The following is a 20,260-nucleotide window of genomic DNA, read 5'->3' as shown; positions in this document are numbered from 1 at the left end:
TTATGATGATTACACTGGGTACACTGGGTTCCCCTCCTCCTGTGGCTAGTCCAATCTGTCATGATTTTAGCTGCAGAACTGCAGACACGCAATGGGAATTCTGGTTAGAGTTACATATACAATTACTTTGATTTGGGATTAAGGAAATAAATTCAGAATGAGGCCAAGAAATTTGAGGACTATACAGAAGTGGTTAAGTTACACTTCCCCTGTGTACGTAGAGAAAAGGCCTCCACCATCAGTCAATTCTGTAGAATATTTTTCTTTCAATAGTTATAAGAGGAAACAGGAGGAAAAAACCCAAACCTCACTGAATGTCTACTTGTGCCTAGCATTTTAGTGTGTTTTCACATTTAATCTTCATGGCACACCCATTAAGTAGGTATTATTAGGCCTGTTTAACGGACGAGGAAACTGAGGTATGGCAGATAAGTAAGGCAGAAGCCTGTGATATGGGAGTGGCCCCTCTGGCTGGCTCTGTCTGCGTAAGGGTCCCAATCTGCTGCGACTCTGGATCCTGCCTGTGCCTCCATCCCCTAATATTCTTGCCTTCTGTGCTTTTCTCTTTCCTTCCCGCTGCAGATTCTTGTCTTCCTGAAATCATCCTGATCCTTTTCTCATGGCGTCTTTCATACTCCTTTTATTAAGGACTGTCCTTCAGACAGTGGCACTGCCAAGGGGTCCATGCAATCTGTGTGTCTCCTTCATTTCCTCCCTCTCCCTGCATGAGCTCATCACCATTCTATGATTTCAAACACAACCAATAAGCTAACAACTTTCAGATATAACCAGAATCTTGTAAATCATTTCCTGCCTTTACGTGTTTTGAATTCTGTTCCAGTCAATGATTAAGTTCTGCTGACTTGACTTTCCCAGTATTTCTTGAATGTACCCACACCACCTTTGCCACCTCTGTCTAGGTAATGGACTTTGTCATTTCTTGCTTGTTGGGTCGACGGCTCAAACAGTGCTCCTGCCTACAGCCCGGTCTGCCTCAAATCTACTCTGCACATGGCCACACTAATATGTTCTCTACAACCCAACCTGACTGGCCCTTGCCTACCCTCCCGCCTCATTGTTTTGGGGACAGGGGAAGGAATCAGTGTTCATATCATCATTAAAAGATTTTTTTAGATATCTTTTATTCTGCAGTTTTTGAATAGGAATTTTCTTGACAAACTTTTTTTCTTCTGCCAAGTATCCTGCCTATGACTCTTGCCCAGAACTTCACGCAGGGTCTTAGTTTCCCCATCAGGGATCAAACCTGTGCCCCTGGCAGTGGAAGCTTGGAGTCAACCACTTGGATTGGCAGGGAAATAAGTCCCTATTTACCTTTTAAATACTCAATTTTAGGCACACCTTAAAAATTTAATGTGAGTGCAGCTATTGACCATTACGTAAATTTTGACCCAAAGTCAAGTTACACAAGGAATTTATGTTGGTTTGTAAACATCATAAAAAGGACAATGCTGGTCATGCTATTCAAAATGATTACTCGTGGGTTTAAATACATAATCTCAAAATATTTATTTACTAAACTGTAATAAGCTCTTCAATTACAAAATACCATTAAGTTCTATTTTTCTTTTTAATTAAAAAAGGAAAAACACTTTTGCACAGTTTCTTTGAAGAAGTATGTATAATTTTAATGTGTCAGTAAAACAATTAGCTACCATTTAATTTCCATTATCTTAGAAAATAAATACAGATACTTCTATCTGTAAACTTACCATCTAACACAATTCCAGCAACTTCTCTCCCAACAGGAAAGAATTCCTTCTCCATCTTCATTTCTGCCAGAAGCTAAATAATGACAAAGGTTTGAACTTATTATCAAGAATAAATTCTAACCTCTATCCATACAAGAGAAAAGCGGGAGCAAAAATCAAACCACAGAAAAAGCAAATACGACTCCATTTTGGGCATTAAGACAAAAAACAAGTAACTTCACAAAATAGGTTCCTCTGTGGAGCAGAAAATCAGGTTTGCTAAGGGATTAGTTGATATGTATAATTTTAATGTATTAGCAAATCAATTAGCTACCATTTAATCTCCATTATCTTAGAAAACACATAAGAGATATTTCTATCTGTAAACTTACCATCTAACACAATTCCATATAAAATATTTTCATATAATATAATATTATAAAATACATGAGTTCAATTAGACTGACAATTTACTGATTAATACAGAAATTATATTAGTATCTATTAATATAGAATTAATATCTATATTTATTAATATAGAAATAATATACTGATTAATATAGAAATACACAAGTCTTTTTCCTAGCTGTTCTATTCTTCTAGGAATAATTTCTTGGTACTCAGAAGTCAGTTATTATTATTATAATTTTTGTATACCAAATATATTTGACTTTTGGCCAAATCAAAGCACCAATACCTTAGTATTCATACCTTTGTATTTATCTGGCTCAGAGCACAAGCTTTAACTTGAAGTTTCACATAGTTATCTTCTGTAACAGGAAGATTTTCCTAGAGTCAAATATAAAATAATTGCACATTCCTTTGAGAATACTGTCTTCATGTTGCAAAAATTTTCATATATAACTGAACAAAATTAAAAAGACTCGAAATCTTACACCTAAGTTAACTGCAAAAGCTACAACAATTACTTTATAATATATAATATGAAAGAATGTAGGGAATTTGGAGTAAAAAAATGTCAAAAGTCTTAGGGTACTAATCTGAAAATGTACTTCCAAGCTATGGACAAGAATACATGTGCAGGCAATGAACACAGGATAACCAAGTAGAGAAATAAATACTGTCCTTCAGTTAAATTTAAATAATCTCAAAGCAACAAACCTTCAGGTGGGGATGTCCTTAAACACATATATACATAACAGATACACTTTACTGATCATGGGATTTTCTTAATGCTATACAGAAAGTTCTTTAGTGCCATTTGTTGATCTCTGCCTTATTTAACATCTGTCTTGGACATTTTCGTATGCCCCATGGGACCCTGGGGTGAAATACAAACTTAATGGAACTTAATTTACCCCTCATATTCCACAGCTAGATATAACTATGATAAAACTGAGGTATTTAGTGTCATCCACCAATGACACCAGTAATTTAAAGGCTTTCTTCAATCCTTGATATGCCCCAAAATTAGATCAAGTGTTGGCTAGTTGGCTAGAATAGCTACCTGCACAGTGCCTCCTGTGTTCTGTCAAAGTGATCACTGTATTTGACATGAACACAGTATTCTGGGATTTCCCTTTTTAAAACTCAGATTTGATAATATTTGGTAATTATATGAAGATGTTCAGCAATACCCAGAGAAGGCAATGGCAAGCCACTCCAGTACTCTTGCCTAGAAAATCCCGTGGATGGAGGAGCCTGGTAGGCTGCAGTCCGTGGGATCACTAAGGGTCGGACACGACTGAGCGACTTCACTTTCACACATAGGAAAAGGAAATGGCAATCCATTCCAGTGTTCTTGCCTGGAGAATCCCAAGGACGGGGGAGCCTGGTGGGCTTCTGTCTATGGGGTCACACAGAGTCGGACACGACTGAAGTGACTTAGCAGCAGCAGCAGCAGCATTCAGCAATACCGATAATTTTATACTCATGATTGTGTGAACCTGGTGATAATTATTTCTGAGAGCCAATCAAACCTCTTGGACCTCCATCCTGACCCAACGGTAGAAACCAAACTGTCTGATTAGACTCCTAATCTAAATGATTTTGGAGCTGTTGAAAGATGAAACAGAAAAACTGAATTGTGTTCGTTATCCAGAGATTCTTATTACTACTATGAAATACACATACAATATGAAATACATACAGCACTTAGTTTTTGTCCCTTAACTAATAGTGGAATGACTGTGGCCTGCCACAAACCTTTCAAACAATCACTAATAGATAAAAATTCTACTCTCTATCCTTAAAGTAGTAAAAAATAACTGGAAACCTTTAAAGCTTAGTGCATTGAAGTAATTTTGCAATGCTCAGAAGTTACTGTGAAAAACAATGCTTTTCCACCTCTTTCATGTCACAATATGAAAGTATCTTCTGAAATATGGCTACAATCTAAAAACTCATTTTATTGTGGTATTCAGCAATTACATAAGACTACTCCAGTTGTTCAGTTTCTTATTACCTTTTATATTACCACACTGAGGAACTAAAAACTCTTTTGCAGCAACTCTTTTAAAAATATAGTTATATCATAATATCGACCACTGTTTTCACATAAGATTAAAGTAATTTATAGGGTGCCACTCAAAAATAATTTGTATCGGGGTATTGAAAACTAGGTCTGTGACATTCGTAAAATACACTATCTTGTTCCATCTAAAGATTAAATCATTTTTCTTACCCTTTCTTGGAACACAAATGTTATTTCTTCATTTGTAGAACTCTGTTGAAAATATAAGCCTTTCATAGTCACCTAAAAAACGATAAAAGAAAAAATATACATGAAATATACTAACCAACAAAACATACACCAGATAAAGTGAAAGCATAAATTGAACAATAGTTCTAAAGGATAAAATGACAGCTTAAGTGTAGTCTTCAAATGAATTTAGGTAATAAGTTCTTGAAAGCAATCAAACGAGAATATGCAATAATCTCAGGTATACATTTGAGAATGGGCTCATAATTCAGCCTTTCACACCAAGGTGAGCCTGTGCTTAACTTCATCTCACTATTCAACAAAAATTATGAGATGTACCTGAAAAAAAACCTGTGCAGACCAGAGGGCTCAATTTTAATAACCAAAAGTGTTATTTAAAGGTCTTTCAGTCTTAAAAAAGTCCACTGGAAAGGAAAAAGTGGACAATCAAGACAGTCGTTGAAATTGGGTCCCTCATTCCTCCATAAGACATTTGTTGTTGTTCAGTTGCTCAGTCGTGTCCAACTCTTTGCAGCCCCATGGACTGCAGCACGCCAGGCTTCCCTGTCTCCCATCTCCCAGAGTTTGCTCAAACTCATGCCCATCGACTCGGTGATACCATCCAACTGTCTCATCCTCTGTCATCCCCTTCTCCTCCTGCCTTCAATTAAACCTGTATACTGTGGACATCTTGAAGCATCTCTAAGGATTCCACAATTACTTCTTTAATTTCCATAGTACTTGTATGACAAGACTATTTTTTAATATAAATTTTATAGAGGTACCATATAAAATCAGAGAAAAGTTCACAGATCCTAAGTATATAGCTTGGTAAACTTTACAAAGTGAACATGGCCATGCCATAGCAGGAAACATGTCACTAGAACTCCAGAAGCTCCCTGGTTTCCCTTCTGGTCACTATCCTCCTTCTAAAGATACTCAATATCCTGATATTGAAGCGGAGATTAGCTTTGTCTGTCTTTGACTTTATATAAATGAATTATGCCCCTTCTTTCTTTCAGTATTATGTTTATGAGTTTCACTCATGCTGTTGCCTGCAGCTGTATTTATTTCATTCAATTACATAGTATTCCACTGTATGAATTACTAAATGTCCACTGCACTAAAGATAGACATCTAATGGTTTCCAGTTCAACATGTTTACAAATTATCCTGCTAAGAACACTCTTATACATATTTTTTGATGAAATTTTTACAGTATTATTGAATTCATATATGAACGAGGAAACTCAGACTTACAAAGACACATTCCTAGGGTCTCATAGCTCCAGCTGGGCCAGAGCTGAGACAAATCAGATGCTACCAACTCCAAAGTCATTTACCTTTACCATACTTAATGGTTTCTATTGAGCTGCTAACATTAGATGTAAAACTAGAACCCTATCTCCTTTAGTTCAGGATTGATAATTAGTAAGTGCTTGTTGACAGAACTAGCTACATAACTTGCAGGGTTCACTGCAAAATGAAAATGTGGGGAGCCTTGTTCAGAAACCCAAATTTCAAGATGTTAGCAGCCAAGCATCAAACCAAGCATGAGTGCCTTCTGCCTGTGAGGCCCAGTGTGACTGCAGAGGTCCTGTTCTTAGGAGCTGGCCCTGCAAGCTGAATCTTAATGGATCTAAAGGATCCTTATAGAGGGGTTTACTGAGCAGTTCAGTAATGGTTGCTACTTTCCAGAAGGTGGTAGTCAAATGCTGGAACTAACAGAAACAAGTACACATTCCAGACACATAGAGAATTTACATGTCTCTAGCCTTCTGGTTCGGAGAAGGCAATGGCAAGCCACTCCAGTACTCTTGCCTAGAAAATCCCATGGACGGAGGAGCCTGGTAGGCTGCAGTCCACGGGGTCGCTAAGGGTCGGACACGACTGAGCAACTTCATTTTTACTTTTCACTTTCACACATTGGAGAAGGAAATGGCAACCCACTCCAGTGTTCTTGCCCGGAGAATCCCAGGGACAGGGGAGCCTGGTGGGCTTCCGTCTATGGGGTCACACAGAGTCGGACATGACTGACGTGACTTAGCAGCAGCAGCCTTCTGGTTAAGGAAGATCTCTGTGTGGCTAGGTGGGGGTGTGTGTGTGTATACACACATCAATAAGTTTGTCAGGGTGGTAGGGGAGAGGGGAAGAACCTAAGCATAGAACAGCAGCTATGTATTACCCTTGAAAGAAACCTAACTTCTCCTTCCTAGCGGTCAAGGCCATCTAAAATGCATGCCCACCGTCCCTAGTTTACCTTACTCCTTCATTCTTCCAACACATCCCCTGTCTGATCTAGGCAGTATGCGTGCGTGTGTGCTCAGTTGTGTCTGACTCTTTGCGACCCCATGACTGTAGTCTGCCAGGCTTCTCTGTCCATGGGATTCTCTAGGCAAGAGTACGGGAGTGGGTTGCCACTTCCCTCTCCAGGGGATCTTCCCGACCCAGGGTCTGCGTCTCCTGCATTGGCAGGCAGATTCTTTACCGCTGTGCCACCTGGGAAGCCCACTGTGACTTCATACCATATGGCCACCGCTGTCTCCAGGCTCTGCTTGCTCTCTGAGACTGTGCTGTACTTACTCTACAGATTCTGCAAAGTAAACAAAGCTCAAGTCCTACTCCCTCTCTGAAATCACCTCCCAGTGACACGTAATCTACTCCATCTGTTCCATGTTTCTAGATTTCATTCCATTCCATTCCGTCGCGCAATCGTGTCTGACTCTATGCGACCCCGTGGACTGTAGCCTACCAGGATTCTCCGTCCATGGGATTCTCCAGGCAAGAATACTGGAGTGGGTTACCATTTCCTTCTCCAGGGGATCTCCCGCATTGGAGGCAGACGCTTTAACCTCTGAGCCACCAGGGATTACATACTGACAAAACCTTGCTTTATTCACTCAACTAGTGGGTTCTCCCAGCTTCGAAGAATCAATATGCATTATTATTGAATAAATAAAACTCTGCTTCTACTCAATCTGGAGCTACTTGAATTGCCTTTTTGAGAAATGAAATAATTACACATCAACACCTTGATTTCAAAACATCTCCCTTTGTGACTCTGGAAGCCACTCTGTCCACTGCATCTAAAAACATATGGCAACTCTCTCAGATCAGCAGTCACACAAGTCTCATACTGTATGCACCCCAATCTCAGAGACCCTGGAAGCTGTTTGCATGTGCCCATGGGGTCCCTTAAGATGATTATTATACATATAATAAATATAATAATGCCCATATTTTTGGTCAGATCATCTAAATAGTTCCTCCAAATTAGGTTACAATCAGCCTGAATGGTAGAAAAAAGTAATGTTTAGTTGTTGGTTCAATAAGGAACCATGTGGGAACAAAAACCACCCCTCAAAGTTACAAAGTGAAGAAAAAGAAGTAATTTTATAAAAGTGATCAGAAGAAAATGAGGAAATATTATTTGTTTTGCAAGCCCAAAAAGGAATACTGAGTTCTTAACACAGAGAAATGGTACAATGAATGGTATTCAAAACCCACTTAATTTCTTAGGCAGTGGTCCAAATTAAATGGAACACTTAACCCATTATTTAATAAAATTTTTATTGAACATAAAGATATTTGCACACAGGAAATAAAATAACTGAACACTTCATAAAATAAAAATATAAATGAAATATATACTATTTATCATGCTATTTCCAAAATGAATGTCATTAACCTCAAAATTATATATTCTACTATAACCTTGCCTTTATCATAAAAGTACTACATAAAACTTTTAAATGAAAATAAACCCGTTTAAAAAATGTGGGTTGATGTAAAAAGCCCTAAAATGCCCTGTAAAAAGCATAAAAATTTTAAATTCTTCAGGTACATCCCATTTTAAAGATATTTGACATTAAGTCCACAAATTGAAGATTATGTTTGTAATACTTTAAGGTTTTCTAATATCAATATATTAAACCTATTATAAATCTGGAGAAACAAAAATTAAAACAACTGTTTTAAATAATTTTTGGTATAAAAGCAGAATAAGGACTTTGCATAAACACTTACCAAAATAATACCAAGAAAGTAGTTAATGGAAGTACTAATCTTTTAAAGGATTTCTAAAAAATATCAACACGAAGACATTTCAAATGGTTTCCTCTTAGTTATAACAACAGGAGCCTCACTTGCTCTTCCCCTGCTATACTTACTCCCCCAAGGAGCTCATCTATTAATAATTGTAAGTAAAACCTCTATAGATCAATCCTTATCTATACTTTCAGTCCAAAAGTGTTTTGAGTATCAGCTCAACCTCAAATTCGACAGTCATAAAACCAGACTCACTTTTCCCGCCCCCAAATGAGATTTTTGTTGTGCCAACTTCAGCTATTGAGGATATCTTAGAATCTCCCATAATTCCCTCCTTTTCCTTTACAATCTCCTGGCTTAAGTGCTCATCTTAGATGTTAGCACAATGATAGGCCAAAATTGGGATGCCTGAGGCCTGGGCTACAGCCACAGGCCACCGCACGGCTTCTTTCTCTCCCTGTGGACAACACACCTGTGGACAACTTCAAAGTCCAGACTCTTCTTATGTGTTCAAATTTCCATTATTCCCAACACAAACTTCATAATACAGTGAAGTATTATGCTTCACCCACCCTCATTTTTATTTTAAGGAAAGCAGACAAACTGTCAAGCAGCTGGGCAACTTAAAAAAAAACACAACAGATGAAGTCAGCTCTGAAATGTGGCCCTATTATGCTCATCATCTTGCCAGGCTGAGTGGACAGCATTACAATACTAGTGGGTTGTTAGGGGTAAATCTTCAGTTATACTGAAGAGGTGCTTAAGTTTTAACCATGTTCTTACCCACCTGTGGGGCTTTTCATACATATCCACATATCAGATAAAGAAGACTTTTAAACCATGTACCCATAAAACCTATTATGGTCAGCAAAACAGTAAGTAGCTGGAGGTCTGGTTCAAATACCACATATTTTGCAGGCTGTAGAGGAGACTGGTAGTCCTAACTGGATAGGCAAGCTCTGCTTCTTAAAGAGGGAGGGACGTCTCTACACTGTGCTGGAGACAGTCTCCAGAAATCTATAAATTCCAAGGACACTCGATGTAAACAATGAATACACAGGCATTATACACTGTACTGCTCTCCTGTGCCAGTTACAAGATGGGCATGGGAGACGCTGTGACGGTGGCTCACACCTAGTTAAACTCTGGAAAGCATTTCTAGCTGGTAGCACATATCATAAGAACTTTTCACTTTCACATTTTAGGTATACAATTTAAAACTTAGGCAAATGAATGAAGTGACATGGTCCCTATTACTAGATGGATTTAAACTAGAGGCTAGATACACATGTACAGCAGCATCATAAAGGAGATTCAAGCATCAGTTGAGGGGGACTGGGATGAGATGACCATATCAAAGTCTCTTCTGATTACGAAAGTCTAGATTTATATGGACATTATCAAGACATACTTGATTGCATTCGTATACAAGTGTGGCATCCTCTTGACATCTCACATAAGCTGAGATCTAAAGATAGGTGAAGAATTAGGAAAGGAAAATTATTTTTTGATAAAGGCTTTATGTGAAAGCAAGACAAGAGGCATTTAATTAGCTATGTCAAACTGTTGCCTATCCATGCAACAAGTGGCTTCCAACAACGACCTCTTCTGAATCTCAAAAGAATTTTTGATTAATTCTCCTCCCTCCAAGAGAGCTTAACTTTTGTTATTTGTTGATTTACAAAATACCTTTTCACTTAAGAATTCTTACTAGTGGACCCCCTTGCCAGTACTGCTTGGGGGTGGGTAGTGGGTGGTTTGGGAAAGTGGGATGGTCATTAATTCACAGATTAGAAGTCACTGCTCCAGGTTGTATACAATGTAGGGCCATTTGATACAGTAAGATTCAGAATGACAGAAATTTAACTTTCATTTATATTTCTGAGTTAGCATTCTATTTTTCCATATTGTACTACTGGGGAACAGTGGAGCCAATGGCACCATGAATGCCAGTCTTCCCTTCCTGCTGGCTTAATCATGTGACACTGGGACAAGGCAAGGGATGAGGAAGATAAACTGAGGGATCCTCCCTACATTTTTACTACATTCTCCCTCCTCTCCAACTTTCTTCTCCATAGACCAATATTATTGCAGTCTGTCAACATTTAATTCTCTAAATCACTATAGGGTCTTTAATCATTACTTACTTCAGATGCAAAGTAGGAACTGTACTTTTGATTAAATATTTACTAATAAATTCACCATCAAGGGAAAATAATTTAACGAGATGTCATCTTTACAATGTACAAAAAGAAAATCATTTTGCAAAAATACTAAATAAAGATGTATTTGACTATTCTATGTGAAGTTCGCATGAGCAAGAAAAGATTCACTTTTATCAATGAATGAAAGATTTCACCAAAAACAAACCCCCAAAACATTGCGATTGCAAGGTGAAACATTTTAAGAATTCCCAAGCTTTCCCACTTTCCTCCTTCAAGGAGGTACAAAGATGAACCAAGACACACTACTGTCCAGCATATAGCACTGATTGAAAGGCCTATATATCTCCTTGAGGCTTGGAACACCCTTCTTCAATTTAGAACTTTGATACTGAATGGACAGCACAGACAGTTGTAGACTACCAAAATATTTCACTATAACTGAGGGAACTTTGCCTTGTCTGGTGAAACCCCTCTGTTTGAAATCTGAATGTCTCAGCATTAGCCATAAACTAGAGTAGAGGCATCAATAAATTGAAATTAGTGACAAAATGTAATAATTATACACTGTGGTGATTGATGGATAGGATTTAGAAGTTCTAAGTGACCCTACTCTGAATCCTGGGTTTTATACTTATTCAGTGTATGACCTACATACACTACATGATTTTAACCAACTGGGCCTTAAATTCTACACCTGTAAAACAGGGATAGTAACAGAAAGGCTTAAATAATACATGCAAAGCACTCAGTACAATACCTGGCACAATGGAAGTGTTGAATAAATGCTGGCTATTTGTACTATGATTTCTGTAAATTGAGTTGAGACCTGGTAAAGTACTTCCAAAGTCCATCCCACAGAGCAGTAAGGGATTTTGTCAGGGGCAACCTAAGATTTAACACCTTTTAATTTCTGCAGTGGGCTGTATTATCCAGTAGCCCTTGAACTATGCCTAGTCAGAACTGAGATGTACTGTTAGCATAAGATGTCCATCAGGTTTCTTCAAATGTGAGGAAAATGAGAGAATGTACAAAATCTTGATTTTTAAACATTTGATTACGTGCTGATATGACAATATTTTAGATATACTGGGTTAAATAAAACTCGAGCATGAATTTCACATATTTCTCTTCATTTTTTTTCTTTTTAAAGTGGCTCCCATTAAATCTGCAAAACCTTGGACTAGCAGCACCTGAGAACTTGTCAGAAATGGAGATTCTCAGGATCCGCCCCCACACACAGCAGCATCGTTTGCACTTCAAAACGGTTCTGAGGTTATTCTCACGCGTTGCTCCAGAGTGAGTATTCCTCCGTTTAGCTTAATCTGGAGGGCAAATCTGGCCTTAGAGTTACATAAACCCGAATGCCTCTGCTTTAAGTAATTGCTCAACGGGGGAAAAAACAGTGACGGAGGAGCAAGCAGTAGTATAGAAGCAGTAAGGCAGAAAGAAAAAGAAAAAGTATAGAAACAAAAAGACGCGAGAGTGGGTAAAATCCAACCTGGGAGTCTCGATGGACGGGAACTTCCAGACTTTTGCTTCCATGAAAGTGGAGGAAGATGTAAACTGAAATAACATCCACCATCAAAACCAGTAAAAACCAGGAAATCGACAGGAAAATCAAGTCTCTCCCCCCCCTCAGCGGCCTCAGCTAAGCCAGCTAGGCCTGAGCCCGAGAGGTGTTAAGAAGGTTGGGGTGCGACGGAAACCACTTTGCGCCCCAGGGCTGGACTGTCCCGCGGGGCGTCTCCCGAGCTTCCGCCCAAAGGCCGGTTTCCCAAGACACGCAGTGCATCTCTCGGTGCTCACCTGCCTCGGAGCAGCTCCAACGGCCTGCAGCTTCACCTCCGCCACCTTCGAGCCCCTCAGCAGAGGGCCCGCCCCCTAAGCGCCAGAGCCTGTTCCCATTGGTCAGGCCGCTCGTCAGTCTCGAACTCTAGAGACCGCCGTAGCAACCGAACGCGGAACTTCATCTCCCGGCATGCTCTAAGGCGATGTGCCTGGGGCTACCAATTAAGGCGAGGAGACCGCCATAGCAACCGAATGCGGAACCACATCTCCCGGCATGCTCCAAGGCGACGCACCTGGGGCTACCAATCAACGCGCGAAGTCGTAGAGGCCGACGGGTTCAGCTTTATGTAAATTTGTTCAAGACCACACCCTTCCTCATTCCAACCGTATCCCCATCACCTTCCTGGGACTGTGCCCCGCCCTCCTTGTGCCTCCACATTGTTCTCTCCTGTGACACCTGCCATTAGTTAGTTGAAGGCGTCCTAACTTGTACCTCGCTCGCACAGCAACAGCCAAATGGCACTGAGACCGTCGAACAAAACGTCCGGAAGCCCCACACCGGACGACTCTAGGCACGTCGGGAAACCCTACGCCAGACGCCTGCGTCGGGAAAGGGGGTGGTGGCGGGGGATGGTGGGGGGTCGTGGAGGGGGTGGTGTGGGGGGGGGGGTTGGGGCGGCCAGGTCCCGCCCCCTCTGATCTTGCTGATTTGTCGATCCGGCTGTCACTCCCTCCTCTTCCAGATATTTTTTTTCCCCAGCTGCGTTTCCCCCGCGGTGGGCGGGGCTAGAGGGAGGGGGCGGGAGGAGGTGTGAACCCTTTCTTCCGATTGGTTGTTTTTTCATTGTCCCCACCCACCCCCCCCGTGGGCGGAGACGGAGGGGCGGAGAGGGCGCGGGGGAGGCAGGTCCCGGGGGAGATGAGGAGATAGGCGGGAGTGAGGGACCGAGGGAGGGGAGCGAAGGGAAGCCGAGAGCTGAGGTGGAAACGGGAGGGCGCGCAGCTTGGTTGCTCGGTAGTACGGCGGCTCGCGAGGGAGAATCCCGGGCGGACTCCGGGACGCCCAGAGAGGCGGGCGGGGATGGTGTGCGGGGCTGCGGCTCCTGCGTCCCCTTCCCGTGGCGACTGAGCTGCACTGATTTTTTTTTGTCTCCCTGAGGCGGCAGCGTGGACCCGCCTGGAGATGAGGTGAGGAGAAGGCTGGACCGCGTCGGCCTGCCTTGCACCGAGGAGGCGGCGGGGGCGAGGGTGGGCGCGATGGCCGCCTGGGACGCCCATCCATCCCTCCCCGACCCCGGGGCCGGTGCGCGCGTCCCTCCCGGCGCCCTTCACCCTGAGCCGCGCGCCCGGGAGGCGCCCCTGTGCCTCGTCCTTCCCATCCTCCCGGGCCGCCGGGGGTGGCTGGGTGGGTGGTGGCGGTGGCGGCCGGCTGGCACGCGCCGGGAGGCCGGGGCTCCGCGGCGGACCGAGGCTGGGGGGTGGGCGGCGGCCGCGGGACGGGCTTCGGGGGGTTGGATGGGCATCGGTCGCCGTGGCCGGCCGAGCTGGGCGGAGGTCCCTCCTTTCTCCAGGGTCACGCGGGGCGGTGGGGTCCCTTGCAGGGCTGACCTCGCTGCCCGCGGTCGCCCGAGTGGGGCGGGCCGGCCGAGCCTCGCCTCGCCGCCAGCCTGCCGGGGTTCTGGAATGCCCGGCCTCTTCTCCCCGGCTCAACCCTTCTTCTCTCTCCTCCCCCCGGGGGAAAAAAAAAACAACAAACTACCTTGTCAGTGAAGGGCAGTCAATGCCGTTTTGGCCCCGCGTCCTTCTGCTGGGACTGACTTGACTTTGGTGGTATTTCACAGAAAGCGGCTCTTCCTTTCAAGCGGGGAGCGCGTCCCCGGTGTCGGCCGCTTCCCTTTCCCCTTCTTTACGCACTGACACGGTTTTACGGTGTGGACCGAAGGCACAGTTACCAGGCTCTGTCTGACTTGACCGAGGAAAATGCAATCAGAATCTCCAGGAAAAGGGAACCGACGAGGAATGGGGTTGCGCCTTTCCCTCTTCTTGTTTGCCTTTTGGATTAGGAAGCACCTTCGTAGATTACGTTTCCTATGGGCATCTTTTGTTGTGATTCAGACTAAAGGCTTTGCTTTTGAAGAAGACAATTAGGGGCGTCTGTGTTGAGTTGAAGACTCTGGAGATTTTTTGATAGCCTCTGAATACGAAAGTTTCCTTTAGAACTTTGCCATTCTCAGCGCTATTCTGGAGGCAGCCCCAGCCTGAAAATCTAAATAGATGCGACTCCGAATAGATTCATTTCTTTGTGCTTCATCTGCTGGCATCCTGCTCTTAATGTTTACGTGGTCGGGACGTCCAAATAATAAAAACAAGTGCAATAAAAAGTATAGATAATGAAAAACAAGTACTGTGCCAAAAATGCATCTGGAAAATCTCAATTCTGTCATCGGGGAGGCAGTTTTTACTAATCCCTTTGAAAGGATGAAGACCAGGCTCAGAGTTTAGTGGGCAGGATCTGAGGGTAGGAAGTGGGACCATGGAGCCAGCAGGCCGTCTGGTTTATGTAGTGGTACTCTTACTGTCTGAAATAGAAGTATAGTTGTAAGGAGACCTTTATTTTTAATATGACTTAAGGTGCAGAAGCTTCGTACCCCTCCTAAAGTTATGATTTCTACTTATGGAGAACAAAATACTGTGTTTTGTTTTTAAATTTTTAATAGTTTACCTGAAACATTTGTTATTTTTATGATTGTTTGCTTATAGCAAAAGAAGAAAAACATTTTTCAATATTGAGTTCTTTCTGTAGGACAGTTGTAAAGAACCCCAAAATTTTAGGTAATCCAAATTCAGAAATGAAGGATACTAATTTAGTGATGGTCCAAAAGCTATTTCAGACTTCTTTAAGTAGCTCCAGTAGGGTGAATTTCTGATAGAATTGTTTTTGAAAGCTATTTCTTTATTTAAGAATGTATCTACTGAAATTTCTGAGGCACATGGTACCTTCACAAAAGTCTATTATTATTCTGCCCGAGTAAGAGAGGAAATGAACACATTTTTGATGTACTTTGGAGCCCTGTGGATTGTTCAGATACTAAGCATTGTGAAATAGGGCATAAAATGAGTGGGAGCAAGTTAGTTCCGGGAAATGTTTGTCTCGCTTTTTTTGCAATTGACTAGCAATTTCCTTTTTCTTAATGCTTATCCCTATTATCGGAAATCCAACTCTGCTTAAATTCATGTTTTCTCCAAATAACTAGATTGAGGCAAACTCAAATCTCCATACAGGGTGTTAAGGAGGAGGTGCCATTAAATCCCTCTACTCTTACTCAGCTTTTTAATGTGGATTTGTGAATTATAGGGAATTAATTACAGGTCGGTTGGGTTTATATTACTCAGTTCACATTCCACTGCCGTAGGGCTTTTCTCTTGTGAATGATCTTTCTCTTCTGAATGGTTCCTCTTACTGGCAGGTTTCTCAATGTCTACACCTCACATCACTTGCATCAACATAACCTGAAGTTCTTGGTAAAAATACAGACTCCTGGAATCTGATTTCCAACAAGTTCTCCAGGAAGTTTTCTTACACGGTAGCATTGGAGAACCACTGGCATTGTGGTTCCTTCTCACCGAGTGTCCCCAGACCATGTCCTGAAAAGAACGGCATGTTTTTCAAGTGACAGAATAACTTTCATACCTTGGACATCTAATAAAACACCATGATATATGTGTTTCTAAAACACCTTCAGATATGTGAGGCACCTGTAATAATCCATCTCAGAAGGGCAGAGATCACTGTACCTCCGCGAGTAGTGCCTGGAGGAACTCTATGAAATATCTGAGTGAATTTTGTCACAGTGAGGCCACACCTTTAAACTTTTACTTGTAAAGTTAATCTTATCATTTTCATAGTCATTTTATAAACTGGGTATAAGTCCCACACCTCAGTCACTTCTGTAAGTTTGGTTGGTTTTGAAAGGAGAGAACCTTTCCCAAGCATAACTCAAGATGATAAACTGAAAAGAAGGCTCCTAGTACTCTTGCCTGGAAAATCCCATGGATGGAGGAGCCTGGTGGGCTTCAGTCCATGGGGTCGGGAAGAGTTGGACACGACTGAGCAACTTCACTTTCATGTATTGGAGAAGGAAATGGCAACCCACTCCAGTGTTCTTGCCTGGAGAATCCCAGGGACGGAGGAGCCTAGTGGGCTGCCGTCTATGGGGTCGCACAGAGTCCAACACGACTGATGCGACTTAGCAGCAGCAGCAGAAGCAAAATGTTTGCTTAGACAAAAAATGTAAATTTAAGTCACAGCATAATGGTAAATTACTTGCTATCAGTACATCAGAATGCCAATTTATAACCTATGATAAGTCCAACATAATGCAATAAAAAATTGTTTTTTCCCAAAATAAAATTGGTAATTTTCCAATTTTATTTTTCATACTCCTAATATATGACCTTCACTCCTTTCTGTCAGAGCCCAGCATCGGCCCCATAAATAACAGCTTCTGCTGTATAGTTGAGGGTATGGATAGTTAAGAGTGCAACCTCTAGAGAATATTGGGTTTGACCATATATAGTCTGACTTGGCGGAGAAGGCAATGGCAAGCCACTCCAGTACTCTTGCCTGGAAGATCCCATGGATGGAGTAGCCTGGTGGGCTGCAGTCCGTGGGGTCGCTAAGGGTCAGACACCACTGAGCGACTTTACTTTCACTTTTCACTTTCACACATTGGAGAAGGAAATGGCAACCCACTCCAGTGTTCTTGCCTGGAGAATCCCAGGGAAGGGGGAGCCTGGTGGGCTTCCGTCTATGGGGTCACAAAGAGTCGGACACGACTGAAGTGACTTAGCAGCAGCAGCAGCAGTCTGACTTGGGGCTTCCCTAGTAGCTCAGCTGGTAAAGAATCCACCTGCAATTCAGGAGACCCCAGTTGGGTTCCTGGGTGAGGAAGATCCCCTGGAAAAGGGATAAGCTACCCACTCCAATGTTCTTGGGCTTCCCTGGTGGCTCAGATGGTAAAGAATCTGCCTGCAATTCAGGAGACCTGGGTTCGATCCCTGGGTCGGGAAGATCCCCTGGAGGAGGGCATGGCAACCCACTCCAGTATTCTTACCTGGAGAATCCCCATGGACAGAGGAGCCTGGAGGGTGACAATCCATGGGGTCGTGAAGAGTCAGACACGACTGAGCAACCAAGCACCACACAGCACGGTCTGTGACTTTGATCTAGTCACCTAACCTCTCAGTGCCTCAGTTTTCTCAGCTGAAAATGGGAATTGTAGTAAAATGTAATACTTCTAGGACTTCCGTGGTGGTCCAGTGGTTAAGAATCCACCTGTCAATGCAGTGGACATGGGTTCGATCCCTTGTCTGGGAAGATTCCACATGCCACACACGGCATGGCTAAGCCCAGTGTGACGCAGTGGCTGAGCCCACATGCCCAAGAGCCTGTGCTCCGCAAGAAGAGAAGCCTCTGCAAAGAGAAGCCCACGCACCACAACTATAGTTGTGCAGTGCTGTGCTGTGCTGTGCTTTAACCTCAGCCCCAACCCCTTACCGCTGGAGCCACCAGGGCCTCCCTGGTTGCGCCTACTGACGCAACTAAGGAAAGCAGCATGGGAGACCCCAGCACGGCCAAAACTTTAAAAATCAAATTCAAAAACGAAGTTATTTAAAAATTTAGTACTTCTGAGTTCTCACTTAAGTTCTTGACACACATTCATTTAATATATGTTAGTTATGATGATGATAAAATATTGAGATATATAAAAATGCATGAAACTCCAGTCTGTTCAGTTTTCGTACTAATGTACTTTATGGTAGTAAGTAGAAATCCATTGCTTAAAAAGAAGTCTCTTGCTAATTTCCTGGCACTGAATATGTATAATTTTAAAATTACAGTAATAACTAAACATTAAAAGTAACTAATAAAACATCAGGTTCTATGCAGATTTTTTTCTAAATAAAAATAAGCCTGTCATCCCTCTCAGCTTAATAGTACTATTTCAGAAAGAATCTGTTAATCAATTTAGATAATCCCTTGTATTTTAAAGAGTTGCATGTTTGTGGTAGAACAATTGAAATATAGGAAAGTAAAGAGTAGGAAACCATAAAATACTTAGAGGTCCACTACCTGAATACATTTCTCTCCAAACCGTTTTTTCTCTGTGCTGTTTGTCAGTATATATAATTTGGGGTAGCAAATATGGGATCCTGGTATACATTTGGTTGTTTCCTAACCTTTGCTTCTTAACATCTCATTATGAATCTTTTCTTCTCTATGTAGTCAGTTGTAATGTTAACTGAATAATATCCCATTTTGCGGATCTATGATTTATTTATTTATTTGGCTGCATCGAGTCTTTGTTGTGGAATGCAGCCTCCATTGCCCAAGGCATGTGGGATCTTGGTTCCCTGACCAAGGATTGAACCCGCATCCTCTGAATTGGAAAGTGGATTTTTTACCTCTGGACCACCAGGGAAAGTCCCCAACTGATTTGTTTTTATTAAACATTATTTTTCTCCCACTGCTGTTATCATTATCTCTGTAGTAACTGTCCTCCATGCGTCTCTGTATATCTTTGATATATTTTTTTTTCCTTTAGGATAAATTTCTAGAGGTGTGATTGTAAGATCCAAGTACATATTATGGTTTAAGGGTTTTTGATACATCCTTTCAGTTAGTCATTTAGAAAGGTTGTAGCAATTTACACTCAGCATGTTGTATAAGAGTTCCATTTTCCTCCCTCTTCCTTTTTTTGAGGAATGACTTAATAAGTGACCAACCTAGGGAATTGTTTTATCTTTAGAAAGAAGAATGGGTTGTTATTGTGACCATGTTGGTGATGTGATCTGGAAGCTGGAAATTCATACACCTGTAAGAATAATAGCTAACATTTATTAAGTCTGTTTGCAGCATTTTATAAGCATCAGTTCAGTTCAGTTCAGTCGCTCAGTCGTGTCCGACTCTTAGCGACCCCATGAACCACAGCACACCAGGCCTCCCTGTCCATCACCAACTCCCAGAGTTCACTCAAACTCATGTCCATCGAGTCGGTGATGCCATCCAGCCACCTCATTCTCTGTCGTCCCCGTCTCCTCCTACCCCCAATCGCTCCCAGCATCAGTCTTTTCCAGTGAGTCAACTCGTCGCATGAGGTGGCCAAAGTATTGGAGTTTCAGCTTTAGCATAAGTCCTTCCAATGAACACCCAGGATTGATCTCCTCTAGAATGGACTGGTTGGATCTCCTTGCAGTCCAAGGGACTCTCAAGAGTCTTCTCCAGCACCACAGTTCAAAAGCATCAATTCTTTGGCAATCAGCTTTCTTCACAGTCCAACTCTCACATCCATACATGACCACGGGAAAAACCATAGCCTTGACTAGATGGACCTTGGTTGGCAAAGTAATGTCTCTGCTTTTTAATATGCTGTCTAGGCTGGTCATAACTTTCCTTCCAAGGAGTAAACGTCTTTTAATTTCATGGCTGCAATCAGCATCTGCAGTGATTTTGGAGCCCCAAAAAATAAAGTCTGACACTGTTTCGACTATTTCCCCATCTGTTTCCCATGAAGTGATGGGACCAGATGCCATGATCTTCGTCTTCTGAATGTTAAGCTTCAAGCCAACCTTTTCACTCTCCTCTTTCACTTTCATCAATAAACTCACTTAATTTTTACAAATTCTCAGTTTTTAGATGAATGTGAGTTGAAAACAAAAATACCCTCTGTTAAGTCACAGGAGCCAGCAAGTGACTCTGCAGAATGGTTACTCTAGAGCCCAAACTCCACAGCACTGGACTGCCTCTTGCCTGCAAATGTTGTTCGGGTGTTGGGGAACTTTTTACATTCCTGATTTCTGTTTGGGACTAACCCAGCAGTTTCCTGGCA

The 20,260-nt window shown here is 42.2% G+C and overlaps 2 protein-coding genes across 16 annotated transcripts in view; one reads left to right on the top strand and one right to left on the bottom strand.

The window, feature by feature from the left end:
* The window catches only part of CRYZL1 (crystallin zeta like 1), a 33,622-nt gene extending 19,410 nt beyond the window's left edge, over positions 1–14,212 (bottom strand). Inside the window, exons 1-5 of one of the 10 annotated variants that reach the window (XM_055421090.2) lie at positions 12,390–12,617; positions 12,082–12,146; positions 4,354–4,425; positions 2,421–2,498; positions 1,731–1,803 (exon numbers count right to left, since the gene is read on the bottom strand). In XM_055421090.2, the coding sequence (XP_055277065.1) occupies positions 1,731–1,803; positions 2,421–2,498; positions 4,354–4,419 (217 nt within the window). In that variant the 5' untranslated portion in view covers positions 4,420–4,425; positions 12,082–12,146; positions 12,390–12,617. Of the gene's footprint in view, positions 1–1,730; positions 1,804–2,420; positions 2,499–4,353; positions 4,426–12,081; positions 12,147–12,389; positions 12,618–12,864; positions 12,885–14,130 lie in introns of those variants that run through there. The other 9 variants (XM_055421163.2, XM_055421100.2, XM_055421120.2 and 6 more) reach the window with 9 other exon arrangements.
* ITSN1 (intersectin 1) overlaps positions 12,853–20,260 on the top strand; it is a 256,074-nt gene continuing 248,666 nt past the window's right edge. For 3 of the 6 annotated variants that reach the window (XM_088835648.1, XM_088835659.1, XM_055421005.2), the window contains exon 1: positions 13,292–13,559. The gene's annotated coding sequence lies outside the window, so the exon portion shown is untranslated. Of the gene's footprint in view, positions 12,944–13,291; positions 13,560–20,260 lie in introns of those variants that run through there. The other 3 variants (XM_088835638.1, XM_088835656.1, XM_088835661.1) reach the window with 3 other exon arrangements.

The sequence above is a fragment of the Moschus berezovskii genome, chromosome 1 (genome assembly GCF_049115385.1).
Source record: "Moschus berezovskii isolate FMDL1 chromosome 1, NW_MosBer_1.0, whole genome shotgun sequence".
NCBI classification, from domain to species: domain Eukaryota; kingdom Metazoa; phylum Chordata; class Mammalia; order Artiodactyla; family Moschidae; genus Moschus; species Moschus berezovskii.
The sequence above is the reverse complement of the archived record's forward strand: the minus strand, read 5'-3'. Positions and strand labels throughout refer to the sequence as shown.